This window comes from Saimiri boliviensis, chromosome 3 (genome assembly GCF_048565385.1).
Source record: "Saimiri boliviensis isolate mSaiBol1 chromosome 3, mSaiBol1.pri, whole genome shotgun sequence".
Classification (NCBI taxonomy): domain Eukaryota; kingdom Metazoa; phylum Chordata; class Mammalia; order Primates; family Cebidae; genus Saimiri; species Saimiri boliviensis.
This window is the reverse complement of record NC_133451.1, coordinates 122,828,275-122,853,993: the sequence shown is the minus strand read 5'-3', so window position 1 is coordinate 122,853,993 and position 25,719 is coordinate 122,828,275. Positions and strand designations below refer to the sequence as shown.

General features: G+C 34.5%; 1 protein-coding gene across 3 annotated transcripts in view; it reads left to right on the top strand.

Annotated features, from left to right (window-relative positions):
• Nucleotides 1-21,486, top strand: part of TLL1 (tolloid like 1) — a 250,564-nt gene extending 229,078 nt beyond the window's left edge. For all 3 annotated transcript variants that reach the window (XM_003944192.3, XM_074396755.1, XM_074396754.1), the window contains 3 exons: nt 500-713; nt 14,081-14,331; nt 15,545-21,486. In XM_003944192.3, coding sequence (XP_003944241.1) covers nt 500-713; nt 14,081-14,331; nt 15,545-15,679 — 600 coding nt within the window. In that variant the 3' untranslated portion in view covers nt 15,680-21,486. The remainder of the gene's footprint in view (nt 1-499; nt 714-14,080; nt 14,332-15,544) is intronic.
• The last annotated feature ends 4,233 nt before the right edge of the window (nt 21,487-25,719 follow it).

The window sequence follows — 25,719 nt, the reverse complement described above, 5'->3', positions numbered from 1 at the left end:
TTACTGAAAGTTATTCTTCTATTTGTGCTATGAAGATTTGTTGTATTTAAGTTTTGTAAAAATATAATGATACTTTATCAAATTTTCTTTAAGTGCTCAAGGATAGGATGATGTTCAATGAGTTTTATGATCATCAAACTCAGAAGGAACCAATCTTATGATTGGTTGAAATTTTCTGATGAATTCTTTGGATGAAATTCAGAAAAAATGATTTTGTTAACATCTGTTTAAATTCTGAGATTGAATTGCAATAGTAGAAGTGGTTGTAATAGCCAATTGGCAGAATTTCATATGAAGTTATTACATTGTTTTCCTCATTATGTCTTTTCAGATATTACCTATTCTATTGATTTCACACTTGTCTCAATAATACTATAAATGTATTAAATTATTAGCATGCCCTGAACATATTTATTGATATGTATTTCTCTCCCAAAAATTATTCCATTTTGAGTGATTTGTGTTTTTAAAAATTTTTTATTTCTTCTTTTTAAAATAGGCCTTTAGTGAATTTGAGATTGAGCAGCATCAAGAATGTGCTTATGACCACTTAGAAGTATTTGATGGAGAAACAGAAAAGTCACCAATTCTTGGACGACTATGTGGCAACAACATACCAGATCCCCTTGTGGCTACTGGAAATAAAATGTTTGTTCGGTTTGTTTCTGATGCATCTGTTCAAAGAAAAGGCTTTCAAGCCACACATTCTACAGGTCAGCAATTTAGAGTCATGTTTCTCTTTTTGGCCAAGATCCTGGTTTCTCTTCTGGAGAATTTGGTTCAATAATAGAACTGCAAATAAATCTCCAAACATAGAAAGTGAAATTTCACTGAAGCACTGTGTGAAATATTTGCAGAACCACACAGCATCTTACTTAAAGATCTTTGCAGTTGTTGAGCATATAAGGAAACCCAAAAGTTTTTGCCTAATTTGTGATCAGTGCAGTTTGTTTAAGTAGATCTGTCCAATATTTATACAATGTATTTCATATTAAATTTAGCAGTTTGATTTATATGTTATATTTAGCAGATAGAAATCTGTGGCTTGATATTAAAAATTTATGTTTTATCTAATAACCTATCTGGTTAGCTAGATTTTACATTAATATATTTTTTATAAATAAGTTTAGGACTGATCTTTTTGATGGAGGCTCTATTTTTCCTTTTTTAAATTGGTATGCAACATGATCTTTTGCCTAATCCTACTTTCTAATTTACTCTTAGAGATTTCAACTAACTGTTCTGGGAATCTTAAATAAAATTTAATTTAGAAAAATACAAAAACTTTTAGGCTAAAAATATAAAAGAGCATTATTTATAGTTTGGAGACAGTTTAATTATACATTCTATAAAATATCTGGAGAATGTCACCTTTTCATTCAGTTAACAAGGTATCAGTTATATGTAGATATTAGCTGGTCAGTTAGCTTATACTGACACCTAGTGGCATGGCTGATGCATAAGCGATTGATGCAGGGGAGAAATTTGTCTTGTTGGAAAACAAAGCATAACAATACACAAACTCATCCATGAAATAGTTTTAGTGAAATTTTGTCATGACATTCTGCTGATTGTTTTATTTTTTAACTTTGTTTTTTAATTCAAAATTTTAACTATTCCATTATTCAGCATTATTTTTTCACTCTGGTAAGTCTGTAAGAAAGATATTGTCAGGATACTAATCTGAATAATAATAGTAATTGTTGGACTTATGTCAGTAACAAATTAATTAGTTCTCATGATTAATATAAATATTATGGTATGAGAAAAATCTTACATGGAACATAGAAACGTCATGCTAATGAGGGATTTTCCACATTTGGCATTTATGTCTTGAATATTTTTCTTATAACTTGTCACATAATGAAGGGGTGAAAAAATAAAATCCTATTACTTAATCAATATTTTGCTGATAGCACCAAGTTCATCACATTTTAGAAAATATCATCATGGGAGGGATCCAAGATGGCCGATTGGGAGCAGCTCACGATTGCAGCTTCCAGCGAAAGTGCAGAGGGTGAGTGGACGCCTCATTTCCAGATGGATTTTTAATGCCCACAGACCAGGAGATTCCCAGGCAGAGGAGCCCCACAGGTCGCCAGTGTGGCTGTTTTGGCCAGAGCAGCTATTTGGCCGCCACGGCTGTTTTCGCTGTGCTGCTGTTTTGCCAGCGCCCCAGTGCAGTGATTCTCCATACAAAATACACAGGTCTGGACACCATTTTAGCTGGCAATTGGAGCTCCTGGGAGACAGAGTTGTCCATTCATCTGATTAAAAAGGGTATGGAAACAGGGAGCCAGGCCAGGATTCCCAGGCAAAAAAGCACCACAAATCTCAGTGCGGCTGTTTCAGCCAGTGCAGTGGGTTGCCACACTGGAAATCACACAGATCCTGGCACCTTTTCAGACAAACACCTGGGAGAGAGTCTACCGTTCAAGTAAAAAAAAAAAAAAGGCTCTGAGGCAGGGAGCCAGGTGATCAGGCTCCGCTGGTCCCACCCCCAAAAGCAATAAGAAATGCTCTGGATTGAAAGTTTCACAGCAAGCACAGCTGAACCTGGGACAGTCCAGCTCTGTGGCGGAGGAGCACCCACCATTACCAAGGCAGTCCACAACTACAGAGGTAGTTTGCCATTGCTGAGGCAGCCTGCCATTGCCGAGGCAGTTCTCCATTACAGAGAGAGCCTGCCATTATAGAGGTGGGCTGCCATTGCCGAGGCAGTTCTAACTACACCCAATTAAACAGGACTGCAGGGAAGTTCACACAGCAGGTGGATGGAGCCCACAGCAGCTCAGCAAAGCCTCTGTAAGCAGACAGTGACTAGGCTGCCTCCTCGCTGGGCAGGGGAGTCCTAAAAAAAAAGCAGCAGCACAACAGAAACTCATAAAAAAAAAACCCTAACTCCCCAGGACAGAGTACCTGGGGAAAAAAAAGGGGGTTTTAAGTTCTGCTGCAGCAGACTTAAACATACATGCCCAGCAGCTCTGAATGAACAACAGAGCTCACAGCTCAGCACTTGAGCTCCTATAAAGGACAGACTGTCTCCTCAAGCAGCTCCCTGACCCCCATATATTCAAAGAGTCACCTCATAAAGGAGAGCTCAGACTGACATTTGGTGCATATCCTTCTGGGACAAAGATAACAGAAGAAGACACTGACAGCAATCCTTACTGTTCTGAAGCCACTGCAGGTGATCTCCAGGCAAGCAGGGCCTGGAGTGAACCTCAGCAGTCCTACAGCAAAGGAGCCAGTCTGTTAGAAGGAAAACTAAGAAATAAAGAAATAACTTCATCATCAACAAACTGAATGTCCACTCAGAGACCTAATCTGAAAGTCAACAACTATAAGGACGATAAATCCACTATAAAGGTATATAGGTCCACAAAGATGGTAAGAAACCAGCTCGAAAAGGTTGAAAACACTCAAAACCAGAACACCTTTCCTCCTAAAAGGGATCACAATTCCTCACCAGCAAGGAAACGAGGCTGGATGGAGAATGAGTGTGATGAATTGACAGAATCAGGCTACAAAAGGTGGGTAATAAGAAACTTCTGTGAGCTAAAAGAATATGTTCTAACTCAATGCAAATAAACTAAGAACCTTGAAAAAAGATTTGATGAAATGCTAACAAGAATAAACAACTTAGAGAGGAATATAAGTGAATTGATGGAACTGAAAAACATAGTGTGATAACTGCGTGAAGCATGCACAAGTTTCAACAGCTGAATTGACCAAGCAGAAGAAAGGATATCAGAGGTCGAAGATCAACTCAATGAAATAAAACAAGAAGGCAAAATTAGAGAAAAAAACGTAAAAAGGAATGAACAAAGTCTCCAAGAAATATGGGACTATGTGAAAAAACCTAATCTACATTTGATATGTGTACCTGAATGTGACAGAAAGAATGAATCCAAGCTGGAAAATACTCTGCAGGATATTATCCAGGAAAACTTCCCCAACTCAGCAAGACAGGCCAATACTCAAGTCCAGGAAATATAGAGAACACCACAAAGATATTGCTCAAGAAGAGCAACTCCAAGGCACATTATTGTCAGATTCACCAGGGTTGAAATGAAAGAGAAAATGCTACGGGCAGCCAGAGAGAAAGGTCAGGTTACCCACAAAGGGAATCCCATCAGACTAACAGCAAATCTCTCAGCAGATACCCTACAAACCAGAAGAGAGGGTGCCAATATTCAACATCTTTAAAGAAAAGAACTTTCAACCCAGAATTTCATACCCAGCCAAACTAAGCTTCATAAGTGAAGGTAAAATAAAATCCTTTGCAAACAAGCAAGTATTCAGAGATTTCATCATCACCTGGCCTGCTTTACAAGAGTTTCTGAAAAAGGCACTAAATATAGAAAAGAACAACCAGTACCAGCAACTCCAAAAACATACCAAATGGTAAAAAGCATCAACACAATGAAGAAACTGCATCAACTAATGGGCAAAATAAACAGCTAGCATCAAAATGGTAGTATCAAATTCACACATAACGGTATTAACCCTAAATGTCAATGGACTAAATGCCCCAATCAAAAGACACAGACTGGCAAATTGGATAAAAAGGCAAAACCCATTGGTGTGCTGTATCCAGAAAACCCATCTGACAGGCAAAGATACACAAAGGCTCAAAATAAAGGGATGGAGGAAGATTCACCAAGCAAATGGAGAGCAAAAAAAAAAAAAAAAAAAGCAGCAGCTGCAATTCATCTTTGATAAAGTAGATTTTAAAGCAACAATGATCAAAAGAGACGAAGAAGGACATTACATAATGATAAAAGGATCAATGCAACAAGAAGAGCTAAATATCCTAAATATATATGCACCCAATATAGGAGCACCCAAATACATAAGGCAAGTTCTTAATGACTTACAAAGAGACTTAGACTCCCACATAATAATAGTGGGAGACTTTAACACCTTATTGTCCATATCAGACAGATCAACGAAGCAGAAAATTAACAAGGATATCCAGGACTTGAACTCAGACATGGAACAAGCATACCTAATAGACATTTACAGAACTCTTGACCCCAAATCCACAGATTATACTTTCTTCTTAGCACCACATCTCATCTACTCTAAAACTGACCACATAATGGGAAGTAAATCACTCCTCAGCAAATACAAAAGAACAGAAATCATAACAAACAGTCTCTCAGACCACAGTGCAATCAAGTTAGAACTTAGAATTTAGAAACTAACACAGAACCACACAGCTTCATGGAAACTGAACAACTGGCTTTTGAATGCTGACTGGATAAACAATGAAATGAAAGCAGAAATAAAGATGTTCTTTGAAACCAGTGAAAAATGAAGGCACAACATACCAGAATCTCTGGGACACATTTAAAGCAGTCTCTATAGGAAAATATGTAGCAATAAATGCCCACATGAGAAGCAAGGATAGATCTAAAATCGACACCCTATCATCAAAATTGAAAGAAGCATAGCAGCAAGATAAAAAATAAAAAACAAAAAAAACCCTCAAAACCTAGCAGAAGATAAGACATAACTAAGATCAGAGCAGAAATGAAGGAAATAGAGACACAAAAAACCTTCAAAAATCAATAAATCCAGGAGCTGTTTTTTCTTTTTCTTTTTTTTTTGAAAAGATCAACAAAATAGACAGACCACTAGTCAGATTATTAAAAAAAAAGAGAGAGAGAGAATTAAATATATACAATAAAAAACAATAAAGAGAATATCACCACAGATTCCACAGAAATACAAACCATCATCAGAGATTATTATAAACAACTCTATGCACATAAACTAGTAAACCTAGAAGAAATGGATGAATTCCTGTACACTTGCATCCTCCCAACACTAAACCAGGAAGAAGTTGAAACCCTGAATAGACCAATAACAAGATCTGAAGTTGAGGCAGCAATGAAGAGCCTACCACCCAAATAAAGCCCAGGTCCAGATGGGTTCACAGCTGAATCTACCAGACATACAATGAAGAGCTGGTACTATTACTTCTGAAACTGTTCCAAACAATCCAAAAACAGGGAATCCTTCCCAAATCATTTTATGAGAGCAACATTATCCTGATACCAAAACCTGGCAGAGACTCAACAAGAAAATAAAACTTCAGGCCAATATCCATGATGAACATAGATGCAAAAATCTTCAATAAAATACTGGCAAACCGATTGTAATAGCACATCAAAAAGCTTATCCACCATGATCAAGTAGGCTTCCTCCCAGAGATGCAAGGCTTGTTCAACATAGGCAAGTCTATAAATGTAATTCCCCATGTAAACAGAACCAAAGACAAAAAACACATAATTGTCTCAATTGATGCAGAGAAGGCCTTTGACATAATACAACAGCTCTTTATACTAAAAACCCTCAATAGACTAGATATTGATGGAACATATCTCAAAATAATAAAAGCAATTTTTGAGAAACCAACAGCCAATATCACACTGAATGGGCAAAACGTGGAAGTAATCTCTTTGAAATCTAGCACTAGAAAAGGATACCCTCTCTTACCACTCTTATTCAATATAGTACTGGAAGTTCTAGCCAAAGCAATCAGGCAAAAGAAAGAAAGAAAGGGTATTCAAATAGGAAAGGAAGAAGTCAGATTGTCTCTATTTGCAGACGACATGACTGTATGTCTAGAAGACTCCATAGTCTCAGCCCCAAATATCCTGAAACTGATAAGCAACTTCAGCAAAATCTCAGGATACAAAATCAATGTGCAAAAATCATAAGCATTCCTATACACCAGTAATAGACTTAAAGAGAGCAGAATCAAGAACGAATTGCCATTCATGATTGCTGCAAAGAGAATAAAATACCTAGGAATACAACTAACAAAGAACGTAAAGAACCTCTTCAAGGAGAACTACAAACCACTGCTCAACAAAGTAAGAGAGGACACAAACAGATGTAGACACATTCCATGTTCATGGTTAGGAAGAATCAATATCGTGAAAATGACCATACTGCCCAAAGTAATTTACAGATTCAATGTTATCCCCATCAAGCTACGAATGACCTTCTTCATAGACCTGGAAAAAAACCACCTTAAACTTCATATGGAAGCAAAAGAGAGCCCACATAGCCAAGTCAATCCTAAACAAAAAGAACAAAACTGGAGGCATCACACTACCAGACTTCAAACTATACTACAAGGCTGCAGTACTCAAAACAGCATGGTACTGGTACCAAAACAGAGATACAGACCAATGGAACAGAACAGAGGCCTTGGAGGCAACACCACACATCTACAAGCATCCAATCTTTGACAAACCTAACAAAAGCAAGCAACGGGGAAAAAGCCCCTGTTTAATAAACGGTTTTGGGAAAACTGGCTAGAAAGAAGAAACTGGACCCTTTCCTGACACCTTACACTAAAATTAACTCCAGATGGATTAAAGACTTACACATAAGACCTAACACCATAAAAACCCTAGAAGAAAATCTAGGCAAAACCATTTAGGACATAGGCGTAGGCAAGGACTTCATGACCAAAACACCAAAAGCATTGGCAACAAAAGCCAAAATAGACAAATGGGATCTAACGAAACTCCACAGCTTCTGCACAGCAAAAGAAACAGTCATTAGAATGAATCAGCAACCAACAGAATGGGAAAAAATTTTTTTGCAGTCTACCCATTTGACAAAGGGCTGATATCCAGAATCTACAAAGAACTAAAACAGATTTACAATAAAAAATCAAACAAGCCCATTCAAAGTGGGTGAAGGATATGAACAGACACTTTACAAAAGAAGACATACATGAGGCCGACAAACATATGAATAAATGCTTATCATCACTGGTCATCAGAGAAATACAAATCAAAACTACATTGAGATACCATCTCATACCAGTTAGAATGGTGATCATTAAAAAATTTGTAGACAACAGATGCTGGAGAGGATGTGGAAAAATAGGAACACTTTTACACTGTTGGTGGGAGTGTAAATTAGTCTAACCATTATCAAAGACAGTGTGGTGATTCCTTAAGGACCTAGAAATAGAAATTCCATTTGACCCAGCAATCCCATTACTGGGTATATATCCAAAAGATTATAAATCATTCTACTATAAGGACACATGCACGCGAATGTTCATTGCAGTGCAGTTTACAATAGAAAAGACCTGGAACCAACCCAACTGCCCATTGATGATAGACTGGACAGGTAAAACGTGGCACATGTACCCCATGGAATACTATGCAGCCGTAAAAAGCAATGAGTTCATGTCCTTTGTAGGGACATGGATGAACCTGAAAACCATCATTCGCAGCAAACTGATGCAAGAACAGAAAATCAAACACCACATGTTCTTACTCATAGGTGGATGTTGAACAATGAGAACACATGGACACAGGGAGGAGAGCATCACACACTGGGGTCTGTCGGGGGGAAATAGGGGAGGGACTGTAGAGGGTGGGGAGTTGGGGAGAGATAGCATGAGGAGATACGCCAGATATAGATGATGGGGAGGAAGGCAGCAAATCACGCTGCCATGTGTGTACCTATGCAACAATCTTGCATGTTCTTCACATGTACCCCAAAATCTAAAATGCAATAAAATTTTTTCAAAAATAATAAGAAAAGGAAATATCATCATGGTTTCCTAGAAGGTAGTGTGAAAATACGCTGTCAAAACTGTTTAAACAGTTGATGATACAGAACTTTGAGATTATCTACTTTTTTTCTCATTTAGTTTTACAAAAACTTACTCCTATACTGCCTCTTTTTACCCTTAGTAAGTGGAAGGACTAAGGTTTCATTATGTCACAGTGTGTTGGTACATATGGGTTCCTTGTACAGGTGAACCCTTACCTAGCAGGAAACTTTCAAAAAGATCATTTTTTGGATCTCTGTTTTTTCATCTGTAAAATAAGAATCCCAGAGTTACTTGCAGCAGTAAAACTCCTAATTTGTGTGACTTCTGTCCATGCATGCTATTTGCAGTATTTGTGTTATGATTAACATGTCATTGAGAGGATCTAATATTACCTTAATAGGGGTCATTTATTGTGATCTGATGGTATAGAAAGCACTGAGCGTTTTAGGCATATACACTTATACTTTACATACATTGAATCCTCAAAAGAACCGTATGGCATAGATATATTATAGTGTCAAAGCCTGGATTTTATTTTATTCTGATTGTTTCCAAAGTTACTGTACTTCCTATTGTAATAATGTTTTCTCATGTAAAACTTTTGGATTAGGAAGAAAATGAGTATACAACTATCATTACTAGGTGAAGACTGAATGCTTCTTAATAGAAATATTAAGCAAATCTCTTCAAAGTATATAAATGACCAGGCTCATTTTATTTCCCTGTTTTATTCACAACCACTTAGATACCCATGTGGGGAACTCCAATCACAATTTGTCAGGCAAAACGTGCTTTGGATATTCTTTAATCCTGCCCTGTAATTTCAGAAATGAGAAATTTGAGGCTAAAAGTTTAATGGTAACTGAAATAGCACAAGAAGCTAGTAACAGTTGAAGTTAGAGTCCCTGCTTCCCAACTCCTGTTCGTTTATTATTCTGAGAATTTTTGATATTATTTGTCTGTTTTATCAGCTATGTTGGAATTTTTCTGAGTGGACTTTTATTTCCATTACTGTCTAGTAGTCATACATGCTCAAATATTCTTCTCTATGTCTGCTTTTATTTCTCCACAAAGTCTCTTTAACAGGTTCATTTATTCTACTATTTCATCAAATATATATTTTGCATCTGTTTTGGACAATGTAAACGCATGGGAATTTTTAAGACAAGGGAAGGAATTCCTGCCTATTGACAGCTTACAGTCTGAGAAGTTGAACTTGTGATGTTCAGTTTATCTTTTAATTTCTGCTGACAAAATGGCCAAGTCCAGTACCATATCTGTCAGCTTTTGCTACACATATAAAGCATTTATTTATTATTTACTGTCTTCTAGAATATGGATGGCTATTTTTGATGTATTCTTAAGTATATAGTTTAATTTGCTTAGGTAAATTTATATTTCTGTATACAATTTTAGTTGTATCCACAAGAAAAATTTCTAACACTATGAATTTTAAAACATGGTGATTAGAAATGTTGTAATGTATAATGATGGCTGCTTTTCTTTACAAGTAAAAAAAAGTCCATGGAAAATGGACTTAATTGAAAAGAGTTCTTTTTTCCTCTGACAGTTTGTTCAAATTCTAATTCCAAATTTATTTTAATAAGGAAACAAATGGTAGTACTCCAGCCTGAAATTAGTTAATTAAAGGAAACACATCTTTAGTAGAAAAAAAGTCCTGTGTTTTTTCTAAGAAGATATGGCTGCAAAACAGAAAAAAAAAAAAAAAAAAAAAAAGGAGAAACATGGAGAGAAAATAATTTAAAAATTCATCACATTGTCTCTTGGGACTTCTTTTTTGTAATATAAAACATCATACTCTTTGTCAATGACATTTAAAAATAAAATATGAAACTCCTTGGAAAGGAAATTATTTTTACCTAAATCAATTAAATTAGAGTGCTCACTAAAGCATTTATAAGTCAAATTACAAGATTTCTCCTGGAGTTTAATACTTTACCAGGCAATAAACAAACTTGTCTTTCCAAATTAACATGAAGTTCACCCTGGGCTTCTCTTCCCTTCTTGTTACCTTTCTTATTCAGTTTCATTTTCCATTTCTTAGAATTCTACAGGAAACTCGGGCAGCTGTTCCTTAGTTGATGTAAAAATGGTATTTTCAATATACTAAATACTGGTTTTATATTTTTCTGACTTGGTAAATAAATAGGTAGATTTGATGAAAATGTTTTCACTGTATTTAGAAGTCATCTTTTAAAGTGATCTATTATAATAGATAAATAATAAATGATCACTGCTTGAATGGCCAGGAGGATTCTGGAAAACACTCAGAAGCAAATTGCCCTCAGGTTACTTATTTTATTCTGGAATTTCTCTCAGGGCATATTATAGGTTGGTGCAACAGTAACTGCAGTTTAACAAAATCACACCTCTTCTGCATATAGTATTCAAATATTCATTTCATTCTTTACAAATTCGTCCTGTGGACTAAATTCTGTCATTGTGTGTGTGTGTGTGTGTGTGTGTGTGTGTGTGTGTGTGTGTGTGTGTGTGTGTCTGATGGTTAGAACATTAATTTCTGGTTTACTGGTTTGAGTGGTGATCTGTAAGAATGAGGGTGTGCATTGCAACAGATACACGAAAAAGGAAGCAAAAATGGGGGGAACTTTTTGTTATCCTTAAATGCAATTTAAGACATTTGTTTTTAAATGTAGGCAGTTTTTCTGATTTTTAATGAAGTCTCATAAAGACACTTTTCTGTGATTTTCAGATTTACAAAGCCTCTGTAAAGTTACTTTTCCTGTTCTGTTTAATTTCTTCAGTTTCTCCTTGATTTCTGTTCCAAGCTGTGGCTGGCAGAGGCTTGCTTCTTGTGGATCCTGGTCTTTGTGTTGCGACCTTGCTGTATCTCTGAGGCAGGCACGCAAAAGAGTTCCTGCACCAGACCCCTGGGTCCTCCCCTCAGCACTTCCTGGGCTGTGGAATGAAAGTAATGCAAGTGCTGGAGGCTTACTTTAAAGCTGAAAACAAAACATATCAGTCAATTCTCAAAATTGGAGAATAAGTAGAATTTTTTAAACAGTCTATAAATGACATTACACTGATTTACATATTTATATGTTGAATTCAGAAATATTTTTCATAAAATATTTTACTAGCTTTCAAAAATAGAATTTTTCCTTTCTAATAGCAGATTAATAGTGCTTTAAATTGTTGTTCAATTTTCCTGATTTTTCATTTCATACCTGAATGGATCCTAGAGTACAGATGATGGCATTTACATGTACTCATAGGGAAATAATAACAATAATAATGGTAGCTCACATTTACATGGGCTTTACCATGCCAGGCACCTTTCAAGCATTTTTCATATATTAACCTATACACTCTTCATCTGGACCCTATGGTGTGAGTACTATTTATGATTCTCTTTTTAGAAATGAAGTTGTGGTAAATAACAGAGCCAGATTTGCACACAGGCAATTTGACTGGGATTTCCATCACAAGAAATGGGAACTAATTGGAGTTATTGTGAGAACAAAAGTACTGTAGTGGAAAAGGGATGCCTGGCTTCCAGTGTGTGGAACTTGGGAGGTAAAATCCCAAGGTAAATTGATGTTCCACTTTCAGGAATATTTCCTCACACAAATACATTTGTAATAGCTGCACCTCTATCAGTTGGTTTTGTGAGCTACCCATCTACCATTTGGGAGATGAAGGGATATTTACATTCACTATAACACAGCCCCGTAGGGAAGTCATTCTCATAATTGGAACCCTAGCTGGAAGTTCCTTCATATGTTAGTCACACAAAGGTCTCTGAATTTGCAGTTGTTTATGGCAATGCCCATAGGTTTTCTTGGACACACCTGAATTCAGACATGTGTGAAAGGGATCCCATACCCACAATGCAGAAATATTTTGTTATTTAAAAATCACCAAACCACAATATGGATAAACTATATACAATTCTGAAAAGTCCAATTTAGAATTTCACTGTCTAACCATCTTCACTAAGAACTATCTGGTCACAGACTACCATGACAGTATTACAGTTGTACTTGGCTATCCAGTAGTTTTGCTTCTCCAGCTCTTGCCACATTGGATTTTCCCTGGGATGTTCCTCATTTTAGCAATGAAACTCCTGCTTCCCAGAAACTCTTTCAATCCTTAATAAGCAAGGACAGAAAGAGACTCTACTTTCTCTTGACACTTTCATATCCCATTCTTTTATCTCCCTCCCAACCACCATTCTTGCTTGCATGGGTTGGTGGGGCATTGTAGGCCCTCTCTGTCTTTATTTAATCTCCAGTAATTAAAAAGTTTTAGGGCTCTTGCCAGGTGCAGTGGCTCATGCCTGTAATCCCAACACTTCAGGAGGCTGAGGCAGCTGAATCACTTGAGGTCAGGAGTTCAAGACCAGCCTGGCCAACATGGTGAAACCCTTCTCTACTAAAATTACAAAACATTAGCCATGCATGGTAGCGCATACTTGTAGTGCCAGTTACTTGGGAGGGTGAGGCAGGAGAATTGCTTGAATCTGGGGAACAGAAGTTGCAGTGATCCAAAACATGCCTCTGCACTCCAGCCTGGGTGACAGAGCGAGACTTTGTCTCAAAAAAAAAAAAAAATTGGGGGGCCTGACTACAAAATGTTCCTGAGAAGAGTGTTTGAAACCTTTTATATTCTAAATTATACCAGCTAAAAGGTTTTATGCACACTTATTTATTTATTTGAGTGACAAAAATAATAACTGGTGGAGCCTATGATTATTAATTTATCTTTTTTAAAGGAGCTGTGAGGAACATATTAAATGTGATTTAATATTTTTTCTTGTAATAAACACAGACTGTCATTGGATTGGTTCTAGAATTGCAAAGATAATTATAATTAATGATACATGTAGGTTTACCCCATCAAGTTAGATAAATATTTCTATCTAAGTAAAATACTACCATTCTATATAGAAAGTTCTATATAACACAAACACATGCAGAGGAGTTTTATGTATATTGTTGATTTTCAAGTTATTTCTTACTTCTTTGGATTTGGGGTTCTTAAATTGTTAGGACTGAACTTGAGATACTCTGGCCTCTTTATGAAAACAGTTATTTGAGACTAGAAACAGTATTAGGTATAACAATCTTAAAAATTGTTGAGTTGCTAGGTAGTAGATTCTAAGTGATTGTCATGTTTTAAATTCTCAAACCTCACTAAAATTGGTACCATTATTTTCATCTGTATTATTTTCATCTGTAATACCTTTGAGAAATCTATGGTTCAGAGACATCACTTACCCCAATCAGAGCCAGCAGGTGATGGGGCTGACATTCCAACCCAGGTCATCCATGTCTAGGGCCTGGGCCAGTACCCATGACACTGACTTTCCAGTTATGGAAACCATATCTCATGCTGGAAGTATAAACAGAAGTTAAACAATGGTTAGGCTACACTGAAATTTAAATTGGAACCGATTAAAGCTCATTGACCTTACTTACTTTATTTTTCTTTCCTGGGCAGAGTGTGGTGGCCGATTGAAAGCAGAATCAAAACCCAGAGATCTGTATTCACATGCTCAGTTTGGTGATAACAACTACCCAGGACAGGTTGACTGTGAATGGCTGTTAGTATCAGAACGGGGCTCTCGACTTGAATTATCCTTCCAGACGTTTGAAGTGGAAGAAGAAGCAGACTGTGGCTATGACAATGTGGAGCTCTTTGATGGTTCCGATTCAACAGCTGTGGGACTTGGTCGATTCTGTGGATCTGGGGTAAATATACCACCAACAGGATAACCTAGACATGATTAAAGATGCCTATTGATTTGAGATGGATACGTGTAACATTTACAAATTGGCAGTGTTTTTGCAAAAAAAAAAAAAAGTGACATCATATTATAAAAGACTTGACAAAATGTAACATGTCTCTATTCTTATCACTTCTCCACTTGTAATAATTTTGGCTGAATAATATCTGATGAAACAGATGAAATCAGTAGGTATAATTTCTTGTCATGTTTCCATGTTCTAACTTCTTATTATGCAATAAATATTTAAATACTTAATCTAAAAGCAATATATTTACACACACCATTGACAATTCTGTCATGTTTCTGAATTAAAGCACAAAGGAAAAAATAGTATGCACACCATTCCAATTCACATTCTCTTTTCAACAAATGTATTTGTTGGCAGTGGCAGGGTCAGCCACTGGACGTGTGTACACAGGCAGTGCTACAGGGAATTGTTCCATTGCAGAGTGTCACTTGTGCCGGTGTAGAGTGCCAGGTACAGGCCAGAAGAGATCACCATGAGAAATAAGGAAAAGAAAAATTTAAGGCTTTCTTAATGCTTTTCCCCCAGGACTCACTCTATTAATATTTATATATTTATAGACTTTTCAGTACATATTTTGTCATGAAGATATCAGTCTGTTTTTCAAACGTCTACCAGTAGCTATTGCTTAAGTAAAACTGTTGAACTCCTGTGCAAATGACAACTGAAATGAAACAAAATGCTTCTTGGTTCTTAGATTATTAAAACACAAAATAATGGAAGATTTGGATTCTGGAAGTGGCTCTGCTTCAGAACAGCTGCTGAAACACATTTACAGAGAGTGTAAAGAGATACACTCTCTGAAGCTCACATTATTGATTTGTAAATCAAGAGAACTTGGCTTAAAAGTTTAGAACATAACACTGAAATTCTAGAGAGAAAAGTGTCCAGAACGTAGAAACAGTAATGTGTGTTCAAAGCCCAACTACATCATTGACTAGCTGCGTGAACTCTAGCATGTCACTTTCTTCTCTGAATCCCATTTTCTCCTCTGTAAAGTGAAGAAGTTGATTACACCTACTCTCCAATGTTGTTGGGAAGATTAAATTATATTCCAAAGAAAAGTATTCACAAACACACATTACACTGAAGAAAAAGTGATTTGTTCTATTTCTTGTTTACTTGCTTGTTTGTTTGTTTTTTTCCTCAGCCACCAGAAGAGATTTATTCAATTGGAGAGGCAGTTTTAATTCATTTTCACACTGATGACACAATCAACAAGAAGGGATTTCATATAAGATACAAAAGCATAAGATATCCAGATACCACACATACCAAAAAATAATACCGAAACCTCTGTCAGAACATAAAGGAATGTGCACAATGGAAAGAAGACATATTTTTTAAAAACTGAAGATATTGGCATAAATGTTTTATATAAAGAGTTTGAACTAAAAAAATCCCTGTAAGACCAAAATTGTCTTTGTACTAAAAGAGAAGTTTGCAGTGAATCCTCATCAGCATTGCAAGGATATTTGAACTCCATGCTTGATGGTATTAATGAAACTGATGAAAGGGCATCACTTACGTCAAGGAAGACTCTACAAGCTTTTGTTCATGGCATGAAATAGATGCCTCACAATTCAGACAGTTCAATTCAAGAGCTGTTACCCTCCAGAGTTCTTTTTGACAATTTGTCAAGATTTGGGGATATAAAGTATTCTTGCAGGTCATAAACTGGAAAACACTATTCTGGTTGTCTTATGATAATTGCTTTGACTTTTATCTTGGATACAGTGTAAACCAGATCCATATAAGGTGTTGGAAAATGGGAGTCTTTTGAGGGTGATTTGTACTTTCCATGCATATGTATGTGTCTGGTGTTTGGAAACTGGAATATTTTAGCTTGATTATTTCCACTTGTAGGCCAGCTTAACCTCTTTGAAACACAAATGATCTTGAGACCACTTTAGTGTAGTTACATTTGATGAGTTTGAAATGTCAATAGTTTCTATTCTAGACACCAGTTCTTTAAGTCTCGGAAAATGCCCAGTGAATTGGTAAATTTAGTTCTTTTTTTTTTTTGGAAGTGCTGCCTTTTCACACCAAATCAAAGAAGCCTACGATGTCTTATGAACCTTATGAGAAAACTCAGAAGAGGTGTGAAGATGATTCTTCTGAATGACGTCTAGATTGTTCATTACTCAAGTTACTACTGCTGCTATTGTCTTTCCTTTGTTGTCAATCTGTTATTGTTGTAGCTATTATTGTTGATGTTGTCATGGTTAATCTATTTTTAAAAAATCAAATGAAGCAGAATTAGGCTTTGTGACAACCGTAAGATTGCTTTCATTTTTCTCTTCCTGGGGTATAGTTTTTCAAAATACAATGCTGGAAAAAAAAAAAAAAAGATTTGTTTCTGAAAGACTTCTTATGGTGCTATTCCATAAACATTTTTTAAATCAGGTTTTTGACCTTTGAGCCAACCCACCTGTAGACTACGAATGTCTCCCTATGGCTAGTGGCATTTGAAGACTGAAGACTTCTTAAATATATCGAGTATATCATTGCAAGGGCAGCACTTGTCCTGTGGAACAACTACATATAATGCCTTAGAATTCTTGCACATGATCATACAGATTCTCCTACACATGAACATAATAGTGTTCATTGGAACATTGAAATGTTGAACATAATAGTGTATGTTAATAAACAGCTCTGTGGAGAAAATCCATTTCCATGACTGAAGCATTAGATATAAATATGATGACCTGCTTTTCTTTTGTAGAAAACATAATTTTAGGATGAATTTTCTGCTTTAAAGGCATGTGTGTTTTAAAATTAATGTATGTAGATGTGTGATTGTCTGAGCGAGTGAAACTACAAGTGGTGAAAAACAATAGGTGTTTGAAAATTTAAAATTTATGTGCCAAGTTCTACAAGAATTCCATTTGAAATAGCACCTTCCTTAGATTTCATGGACAAATAATGAGAACTTCTAATTATGATCAATACCATTAAAGAAAGGCTCTTTCCTTTAGAGAAACCCCATTTTGATGTCAATATAGATTACTGTATGAAGTAGCTTTGTTTCTGTTATCTGTCCATGAGCATATGACATTTAATACAATTGGGTATATTCTTTCAGTTTTACAAAATTATACACACAAATGTAGCTTATCTCCTTTTTTTCTTAAATCATTGCCGTTAAAATTTTCTTGCATATGAGTTGTAAAATGTAAATACATTTTTAAAACCAATGTTTTGATCTTATTGAATGTTACTTTGAAAATGTATAACTATTGCCTGCAATGTAGATGAGTCTTTTAGTAGAGCCAATTTATTCCAGTAACTTCTTCATATTTGCTCACTAATCTCCAGTTAGCCAAAATATTCCAGGAATGGAAAAAAGAGGAGAAAAAAGCATTAACATTAACACCTATACTGTTTTATACTACTCCTACCCCTGTGCTAGGAATGTGCACTATCCCTTTTTAAACTCCATGCTACACTTTGAGGACTGTCATAATGCTCTCATTTTGTAGTTCAGAAAGTGAGTCTCAAAGAATTTATGCAACAAAGTCACAGTGTAAAGTTAGATGTTGAAATCTAGTTTGTCTTATGTAAAAGTTTCTGCTTGTTCTACAGAATGAAGTAGAATCAATCTTGACCTATATAAATAGTCGATTTTTTTATGGTGAAACTTTCCCACATAAAGTAAATTTTAGGGGTGAATTACAGTAAAACTTTCAGGATTAGCATTTTGTTCTTTTCAAGAACAGCATGAAAATTAGAATATCAATGGTAGCTATCTTTAAGAATCAGAATTAGTACTAGAAATTTTAAAAACAAACTATAGTTTGGAGTTAGTATGAGCCTTTTGTGAAAATAAATACATTAAATTATTTTGCCTGGTGTGGTAGGGGAAATGTCTCGCTCTATATTAAGAAATATTCTGGATATTCTGATTGACATCTTATTAGTCCACAGTGAGCTGTGCTCAGCACAATTGAGAAATTAGGTATTTAGAAGGCATATAGAGATGTTGTCATAAGTAGTCTTCAATGTGAACATTAATTTTTATTGTATCTTATGTCAGATAAGTTTACCACATATTATTTTTATATTAAATCAAAATTTGCCTTAAATATGGTGTTAAATGAAAATACAGACAGCTTCATTGTTGTTTTGTTAATAATTGTTAGTTAATATTGCAAGCATTTTATTAAATTAATTTCGTAAATTATTTTCCACCCCTACATCAGTATATTAGTTGTGTTTTATGTTTACCAAAGTTCTAACTCCCATATTGTCTTCTCTGACTATATGCAGAAAAAACAACAACAACAACAACACTGTTCTCACTTGATTTTATTAAATTTTTTTAAAAGTCGATTTTGAAAATAACTGTGGTTTATTAAGGAGATTGTGACTTAACATAAATGAACAAAATATCTTTTAAAAAGAAATGGATGAAAAACAATTGTGTTTTCAAAGCCCTCAAGTATCCAATTCCTATATTGGCTGGATTTTTGCTCTCTAGGACTAATTGTAACATGTCATGGTATGAGATTCAAATTCTGTTTAACTTTGTTTTCAAATATCTTAAGTTTGTTTTATTTTGTTTGTAATACTGCTGTATTTTTGGTTGTAAGCTTCAAATGTCAGATTTTGTTCTCTCATAGAAAAATCTCTAAAAGCATCAAATGACTAATTTTATTTTTATGTTTAAAATTTATTTTTTAAAGAAACATTCAATTACATGTAGATTAAACCTGTGTGTCATTATACAATTATCAAACATTTGGAAACTATTATTTACTAATAAGAATAAGACTTGCCTTATGGAAAATCTTTGATGCCACTCATTAAATCAGGCATGGAAGGAGGAAAGCAGAAAATATAATTGCTTCCTAAATATATATAATTTGAATTGCAGTAATGCTTTCTATTTTACAGCAACAAAGGTGTAATAAGAATTTATTGGCCAGGTGCAATGGCTCACAATGGCAATCCCAGCACTTTGGGAGGCCAAGGTGGGTAGTTCACCTGATGTCAAGAGTTTGAGTACAGCCTGACCAACCTGGAGAAACCCCATCTCTTCTAACAATACAAAATTAGCTGGGCATGGTGGCACATGCCTGTAATCTGAGCTACTTGTGAGGCTGAGGCAGGAGAATCTCTTGAACCCAGGAGGTAAAAGTTGCAGTGCGCAGAGATCACACCATTGCATTCAAGCCTGGGCAGCAAGAGCAAAACCCTGTCTCAAAAAAACAAAACAAAACAAAACAAAACAAAAAAACCTTATCAAAAAGAGAAAAAAGGTGGCCTGTGGGATGAATTGAAAGTTTTAATGCTTCAATGCATGGTAATTGATTTCCAATGAATATTTAGCTTTTGGTCTTTTATGTTACTGTTATAAAACTGAGAAACCTTGTCATTAGCTTAGGAAACAATTAGTGGAAAGGCTGGCTCTGATATTTTGTGAAATAGTAGTCATCTCCAAATTTTCTTCTGACATCTACTTTTTTCACTGTCCTGTTTCCAACCTGCCTAACTTTCTCTCACTCCAATATATTGAACCTGAATCCAAGCTGGCCACATGACTCTAGTTCCAGCCATGACACCCTACTGCAAGTATCCATTCAGGATTAATAGAAAGGAATTGATAGGGTTCTGAGCATATTTCACTATCTATAACCTTCAATATTCTAAGTGGCAAATGAATACAATGAATATCAACTTCTAACTTCAAAAAACTTGTAGGTAGAAAAATATCTATATAAAAAGCAGTTGGAAAGAAACCTATTAAACCATACTCAGATTGAGGGTCTTAGAAGGTCCTATCATCAAGACATATGTTTTATTTATTGCCAGGTTGAAGGTATATGAGTAAATATTGAAATTGCTTCTGTTGTTATATTTCTATATGAATACAAGCTAATGGCTTCACCAGTCCCTCTGACCTTACTTTGTTCCGTCTGTCTGTTTTCCCCTTATAACTAGAAAATTAATTATGTAACATTTTATTTTTGCTCAGCTATCAATTTTTCAGAGCATACTTGCATCTGAAAACAAATAGCAACAAAGGTTATTAAACCAATTTACACTATTTTACACATGTGTTCAATGCTTTAGTGTATTTTGCAAATTATGTATTTAAAAACAGATTCGATGGTGCTTCTTCTATTGAATAATATATGATTATATTAGCCACAATATTTAATTCTACAACAAATCCAAGAAAGAAAAAAATTGCATTACCATTCAAAAGCTGGGTTAGGTTTTTTTCTTTGAAGAGCAATTGTAAAAATTTACCTAAATACAATATATTTCCATCAAAATGTAAAAATGCATCTATATTACCATGTAATGTTTTTATGTTAGAGTTAGTACCTCACAAAAGTAATCGCTGATGTTGAAAACAGTGGTGGTGTCACCATGGTAATAGGTGTGTAAGAGGAATTACTTTAAGGAATGACATTAAGAATATTTAAACAGAAAGATTAACCAGAAATGACAAAATGAAATGATTATAGATAATAAACCTTTAATATGTAAAACTCCCCTAAAAATTGTTTAGTGGACATTCCTGAAGGGGCTGAAATTGAGACTTATAAGTAAATTGTAGGAAAAATTTCCTCAGGAATCATATATTTTTCAATGTTTCTTTATGAAACTTTTCTTTATGAAAAATTTTTTCATAAGGTTTTCAATTTTTATACTACTACATGCATATTAGTTGTGTTTGAATTCCCTGGGATTAAAGGGCTGCTCATAATAGGTTTTGTCATTTTTCAAACAAAAATGCATAGTACAACAATGTATTTTACTCACTCATTTAATCTATGTATTCACTAAACAAATATTTGCTTAATACCTGCTAATATGCGCAGGACTCTGCTAAGTACTATGAATTGAAGATAAAAAAGAAAAAAAAATCAATATTTGCTCTCATGAAGTTTAAATTGTAGTTAAGGAGGTAAGCATTAATTTAAAGCAACCCCCCAAAGTTGAAATTTCAATAATGATACATAAATGTGTATTCTACTACTACTTGGGTGCATTTTGTCAAATTATGTGGTTTATATTTTGAGACTAGCATTAACATAAACATCCTTGGTTCTGCATTTGAGCATTAAAAAAATTCAGTTGTCCTATAATTTTTTTTTTTTTTTTTTGGCATGTGTCACTTTTTTTAAGTTTATAAACTCAGGATTCACAACTGGGGCTTTCTGTAAACAATACGTTTTACAAAAAAAGCTACCTAATAGTAACACCAGTAGCACCTGATAAATTGTAGTTCAAAATATGAAACACATTGAAACATTTTAAAACTGTTATTTATCTCCAGTCAATGCTGACCTAACTGGTGGAAAAAAGAGTTTTCACCAATAGTGTGGTTGCAGGACAGTAAAATACCTCACTGTCTCACAATTTGCTTCCCTTTCAAGTCAACAAGTAATTTTTTTTAAAGGTGAGTAAAGTCCCTAGAATGTTCAGCTCTCTCAAGAGCATGTGTACACATGCATGCATGTGCACACACACACACACACACACACACACACACACACACACACAAACACACACACACACACACAGTGTGTATATATACAAAAACACTTTGGAGACACATACCTGCAACGTAGGCAACATATTATGCACACTGAAAACACTTCATAGAATATGATGCAACAATTCAGAAAAATCTGTAGAAAGTTCAGCTAAGAGTAATCCCAAATAATAAGTAATAGAATTAGACTCTAAGAATTTTAAATGCTGGAATGATCAAATGTAGAGTAAAAAGAAAAGTATATTAAAATGATTAAGGAAAGGAAATGAAAATATGTGGAAAAGCTAGAGACACTATCAAAATACTGCATAGATTTTGAAAATAATAAATTGCAGAAATGAAAAATAGAGTAATTGAAATAAAAACTGTAAACAATATGTTCGATATGATTTATGAAGTGGATGTACATATGAATCATAGAACATGATGGAGAGACAAACAGATGAAAAAATATATTTTAAGAGACATGAGAAATAGATGTGAATGTTCGATATATATTAGTGGGAGTTATAGAGGAAGACAATATAGACAATGGAGGAGAATAAAACATTGAATATAAATATCTGTAATGCCTCTGAACTTTTGGGAGACATGTATCCTTACATTTAGGAAACACAAAAAATTTCCAAGGAAAATACATAAAAATAAGATTGCACTTAGAAAACACATGAAAATAAAGCTTAACTTAAAGGTAAATACTTAAAAATAGATAAAAATAGAGATTAGACACATAGTACTGAAATTGATTAATACAAAGTTAAGAAGAAATCTTAAAAGTAGTCAAAGAAAAAGATGATCAATGAGGAGATACTTTTAGAAATATAGCAGACTTTCCAATATTAAGACAGAATATAGTGAAATCAAGTCTTCAAGAAATCGAGAGTCAATAATTGTCAACCTTAATTTTTATACCCTGCAAAATATCACTTACAAATAGGAACTAAATTAAGTCCATTTTAGATTAGTAAAAACTAATAGTTTGTCACTAAAGGATCTTCATTGTAAAAACAACTAAGCAATGTCCTTCCAAAAAAAAAAGATGAAAATTGTAATGCAAATGATATACAAGAAGGAATGGTTATTAAGGAATTGGTGATTATGTGTCAATTTAAAATATTTACTACTATAAAATAATGTTAATTATCTTATAATGAATTTTATTATAATATTAATGAATAATTTGAAAAGAAAGTAGAAGTAAATATAAAAAAATATAATATCATGTACAACTTGAGAGGATCAACTGAAGTTGAAAAGTTCTAAGGTCCTTGTTGTGTTTGAGAAGAGGATTACTTTAATATTTTATTAAATATTCAGGGTAAAATGATAGTCTAACCAAAAGAAGAGAAGAGGGATATATAACTTCTAAACCAATAGTGAGAGAAAAATAGTATAAAAATAATAAATCTTAAGGATTGTGTCAAAAGGAGGTTAAAAGGCACAGAAAAAGAAATATGAACAGCACAAAATAAGATGGTAAAAAGATAGCAGTAATATTTAAAGTGTAAAACACATCTTCCAGGCATTTTTCTAAGTGTCTGAGGTATTAATTCATTTAATTCTCACAGGTATGTGAGTTAGAATTTATTGTCCCCATTTTATGAGTGAAGAAATAAATAAAAAATATGCTAGTAATTGTAATAAATGTAAGCACACTAAAATTCCCAATTTAAGGAAAGATATTAAGATGCTTGTAAAATAGTGAAAAACGTTGAAAATGAAAAAAATAATATTGGGCAGAGTTTAAGCTAATGGTAGTTGAGTTTCTTTTAGGCATAAGAATCTATTTGGATTAAAATTAGCAACTCCAATGATAAAAGAAACAATGTATCTAGAACCTTTAAAACAATTTTGATGAATGTAAATCTAGAGCCTCAAAACACATACAATTTTCAAAATCATAAAAATGTAACTCATGATGATAACATGAAGATATTAAGATCTTTGTAAGAGAGATGGTGTGATATAAGGTATTTGCAAGACATATATCTGGCAAAGAATTAGAAACCAGATTATTTTTAAAATCCTCAAATCCAGTAAGATACAAACAACCCAATTGATCAGGAATTGACAATCTACATCTTGTGAGTCAAATTCAGCTCACTGCCTATTTATGTCCAGTCCACAACCTAAGAATGATACATTGATGATAGACTGGACAGGGAAAATGTGGTACATATACACCATGGAGCACTATGCAGCCATAAAAAATGATGAGTTCATGTCCTTCGTAGGGACATGGATGAACATGGAAACCATCATTCTCAGCAAACTGACAAGAAGAACAGAAAATCAAACACCACGTGTTCTCACTCATAGGTGTGTGTTGAACAATGAGAACACATGGACACAGGGAGGGGAGTACTACACACTGGGGTCTGTCAGGGGGAAATAGGGGAGGGACAGTGGGGTAGGGGGGTGGGAAGTTGGTGAGAGAAGGCATGGGTAGAAATGCCAGATATAGGTGATGGGGAGGAAGGCAGCAAATCACACTGCCATATGTGTACCTATGCAACAATATTGCATGTTCTTCACATGTACCCCAAAACCTAAAATGCAATAAAAAAAATGACTGTTAGCCTTTTGGCAAGAAAAGTTAAGACTTGAAGACTTTGTCTGTTGGACTATAAATCCTAAAGTGCCACTTGATCCTTTACAGAAGAAGATAGGTAACCCGTGTAATCAATAAATGTGCAAGGATACACACAAGCAATTCACAGAAGAGGAAAGCAGAATATTAAAATAAAAACAGATGAAAAGGTATTTGATATTGCTGTTTTTTGGAAAATTCAAATTTAAAGACTAGTATACTATCTTATATCCATTGCATTAGTAACTAAAGGCGTAAACACTATCAAATATTTGCAAGGATGTATAGCACAGGAACTTCTACACACTGCTGACAGAAATGTAACTAGTAATTCATCCAAAATGCAAATATTTTGGATAACGATTTGACTCTATATAATATTTGCAGATGTTCTTTTTCATTGACCATAAATTTAAGTCGTTCGTTTAGAAAACTCATGTGCATTGAACTGGTTTTAGGAAGTCACCTGCGCTCCAGTAGCTGGGCTGCAGGGAAGCTGTGCAGGCTTCCAAAGGCTACTGAGAGAAGCACACCAAAACTAGAATGAGGAACCCCTTTCTCCAGCAACATCCTCTGTATTGATGCAGCTTCACATCAGAAGAGCAAAGGACAATTGTTCAGAAGCACTAGTTCCATTTTCTACAGCAGGCAATGAAAAACATATTTAGAATTGAGAGGCAATAAATCGATGACTGGTACATACAATACGGTATATTAGAATATAAATGTACATTATGTATTTATGATCTTTACACAATTCTAATAAATCCACAACCAAAGAATTAAATATTTGGCTATATTTAAAAACAAAAAGTGTATATGTACCATAAGTTATGCAAAAATAAAATTGCCAGTTAGAAATGCCAATCTCCTCCTCTTCTTTCTCCTTTTCCCCTTTTAGCTTCTTTACAACATGATCTATGTTTTTTTTTAAAAAAACATGTTTTCAAGGGATTTTAAAATAAAATATTATAACTCACATGTATGTAGATTTTTAATTGAGGTTCAGCATTTATAGAGTGCACAATAACCTGGTGAAATGAGTATTATTATTCCAATATTACAGATGGGAATCTTGAACATAAAATAAATAACTTCCAAGATTGCTTGCTGTCTGTGATGAAGAGAATCCCTTTAAAGTGGGGTAGATCTATAAATTATATTTAAATTTAAAAAGTAATCATAAATTCAGATTTTCATTTTGTTCTTTATACAGTTTATC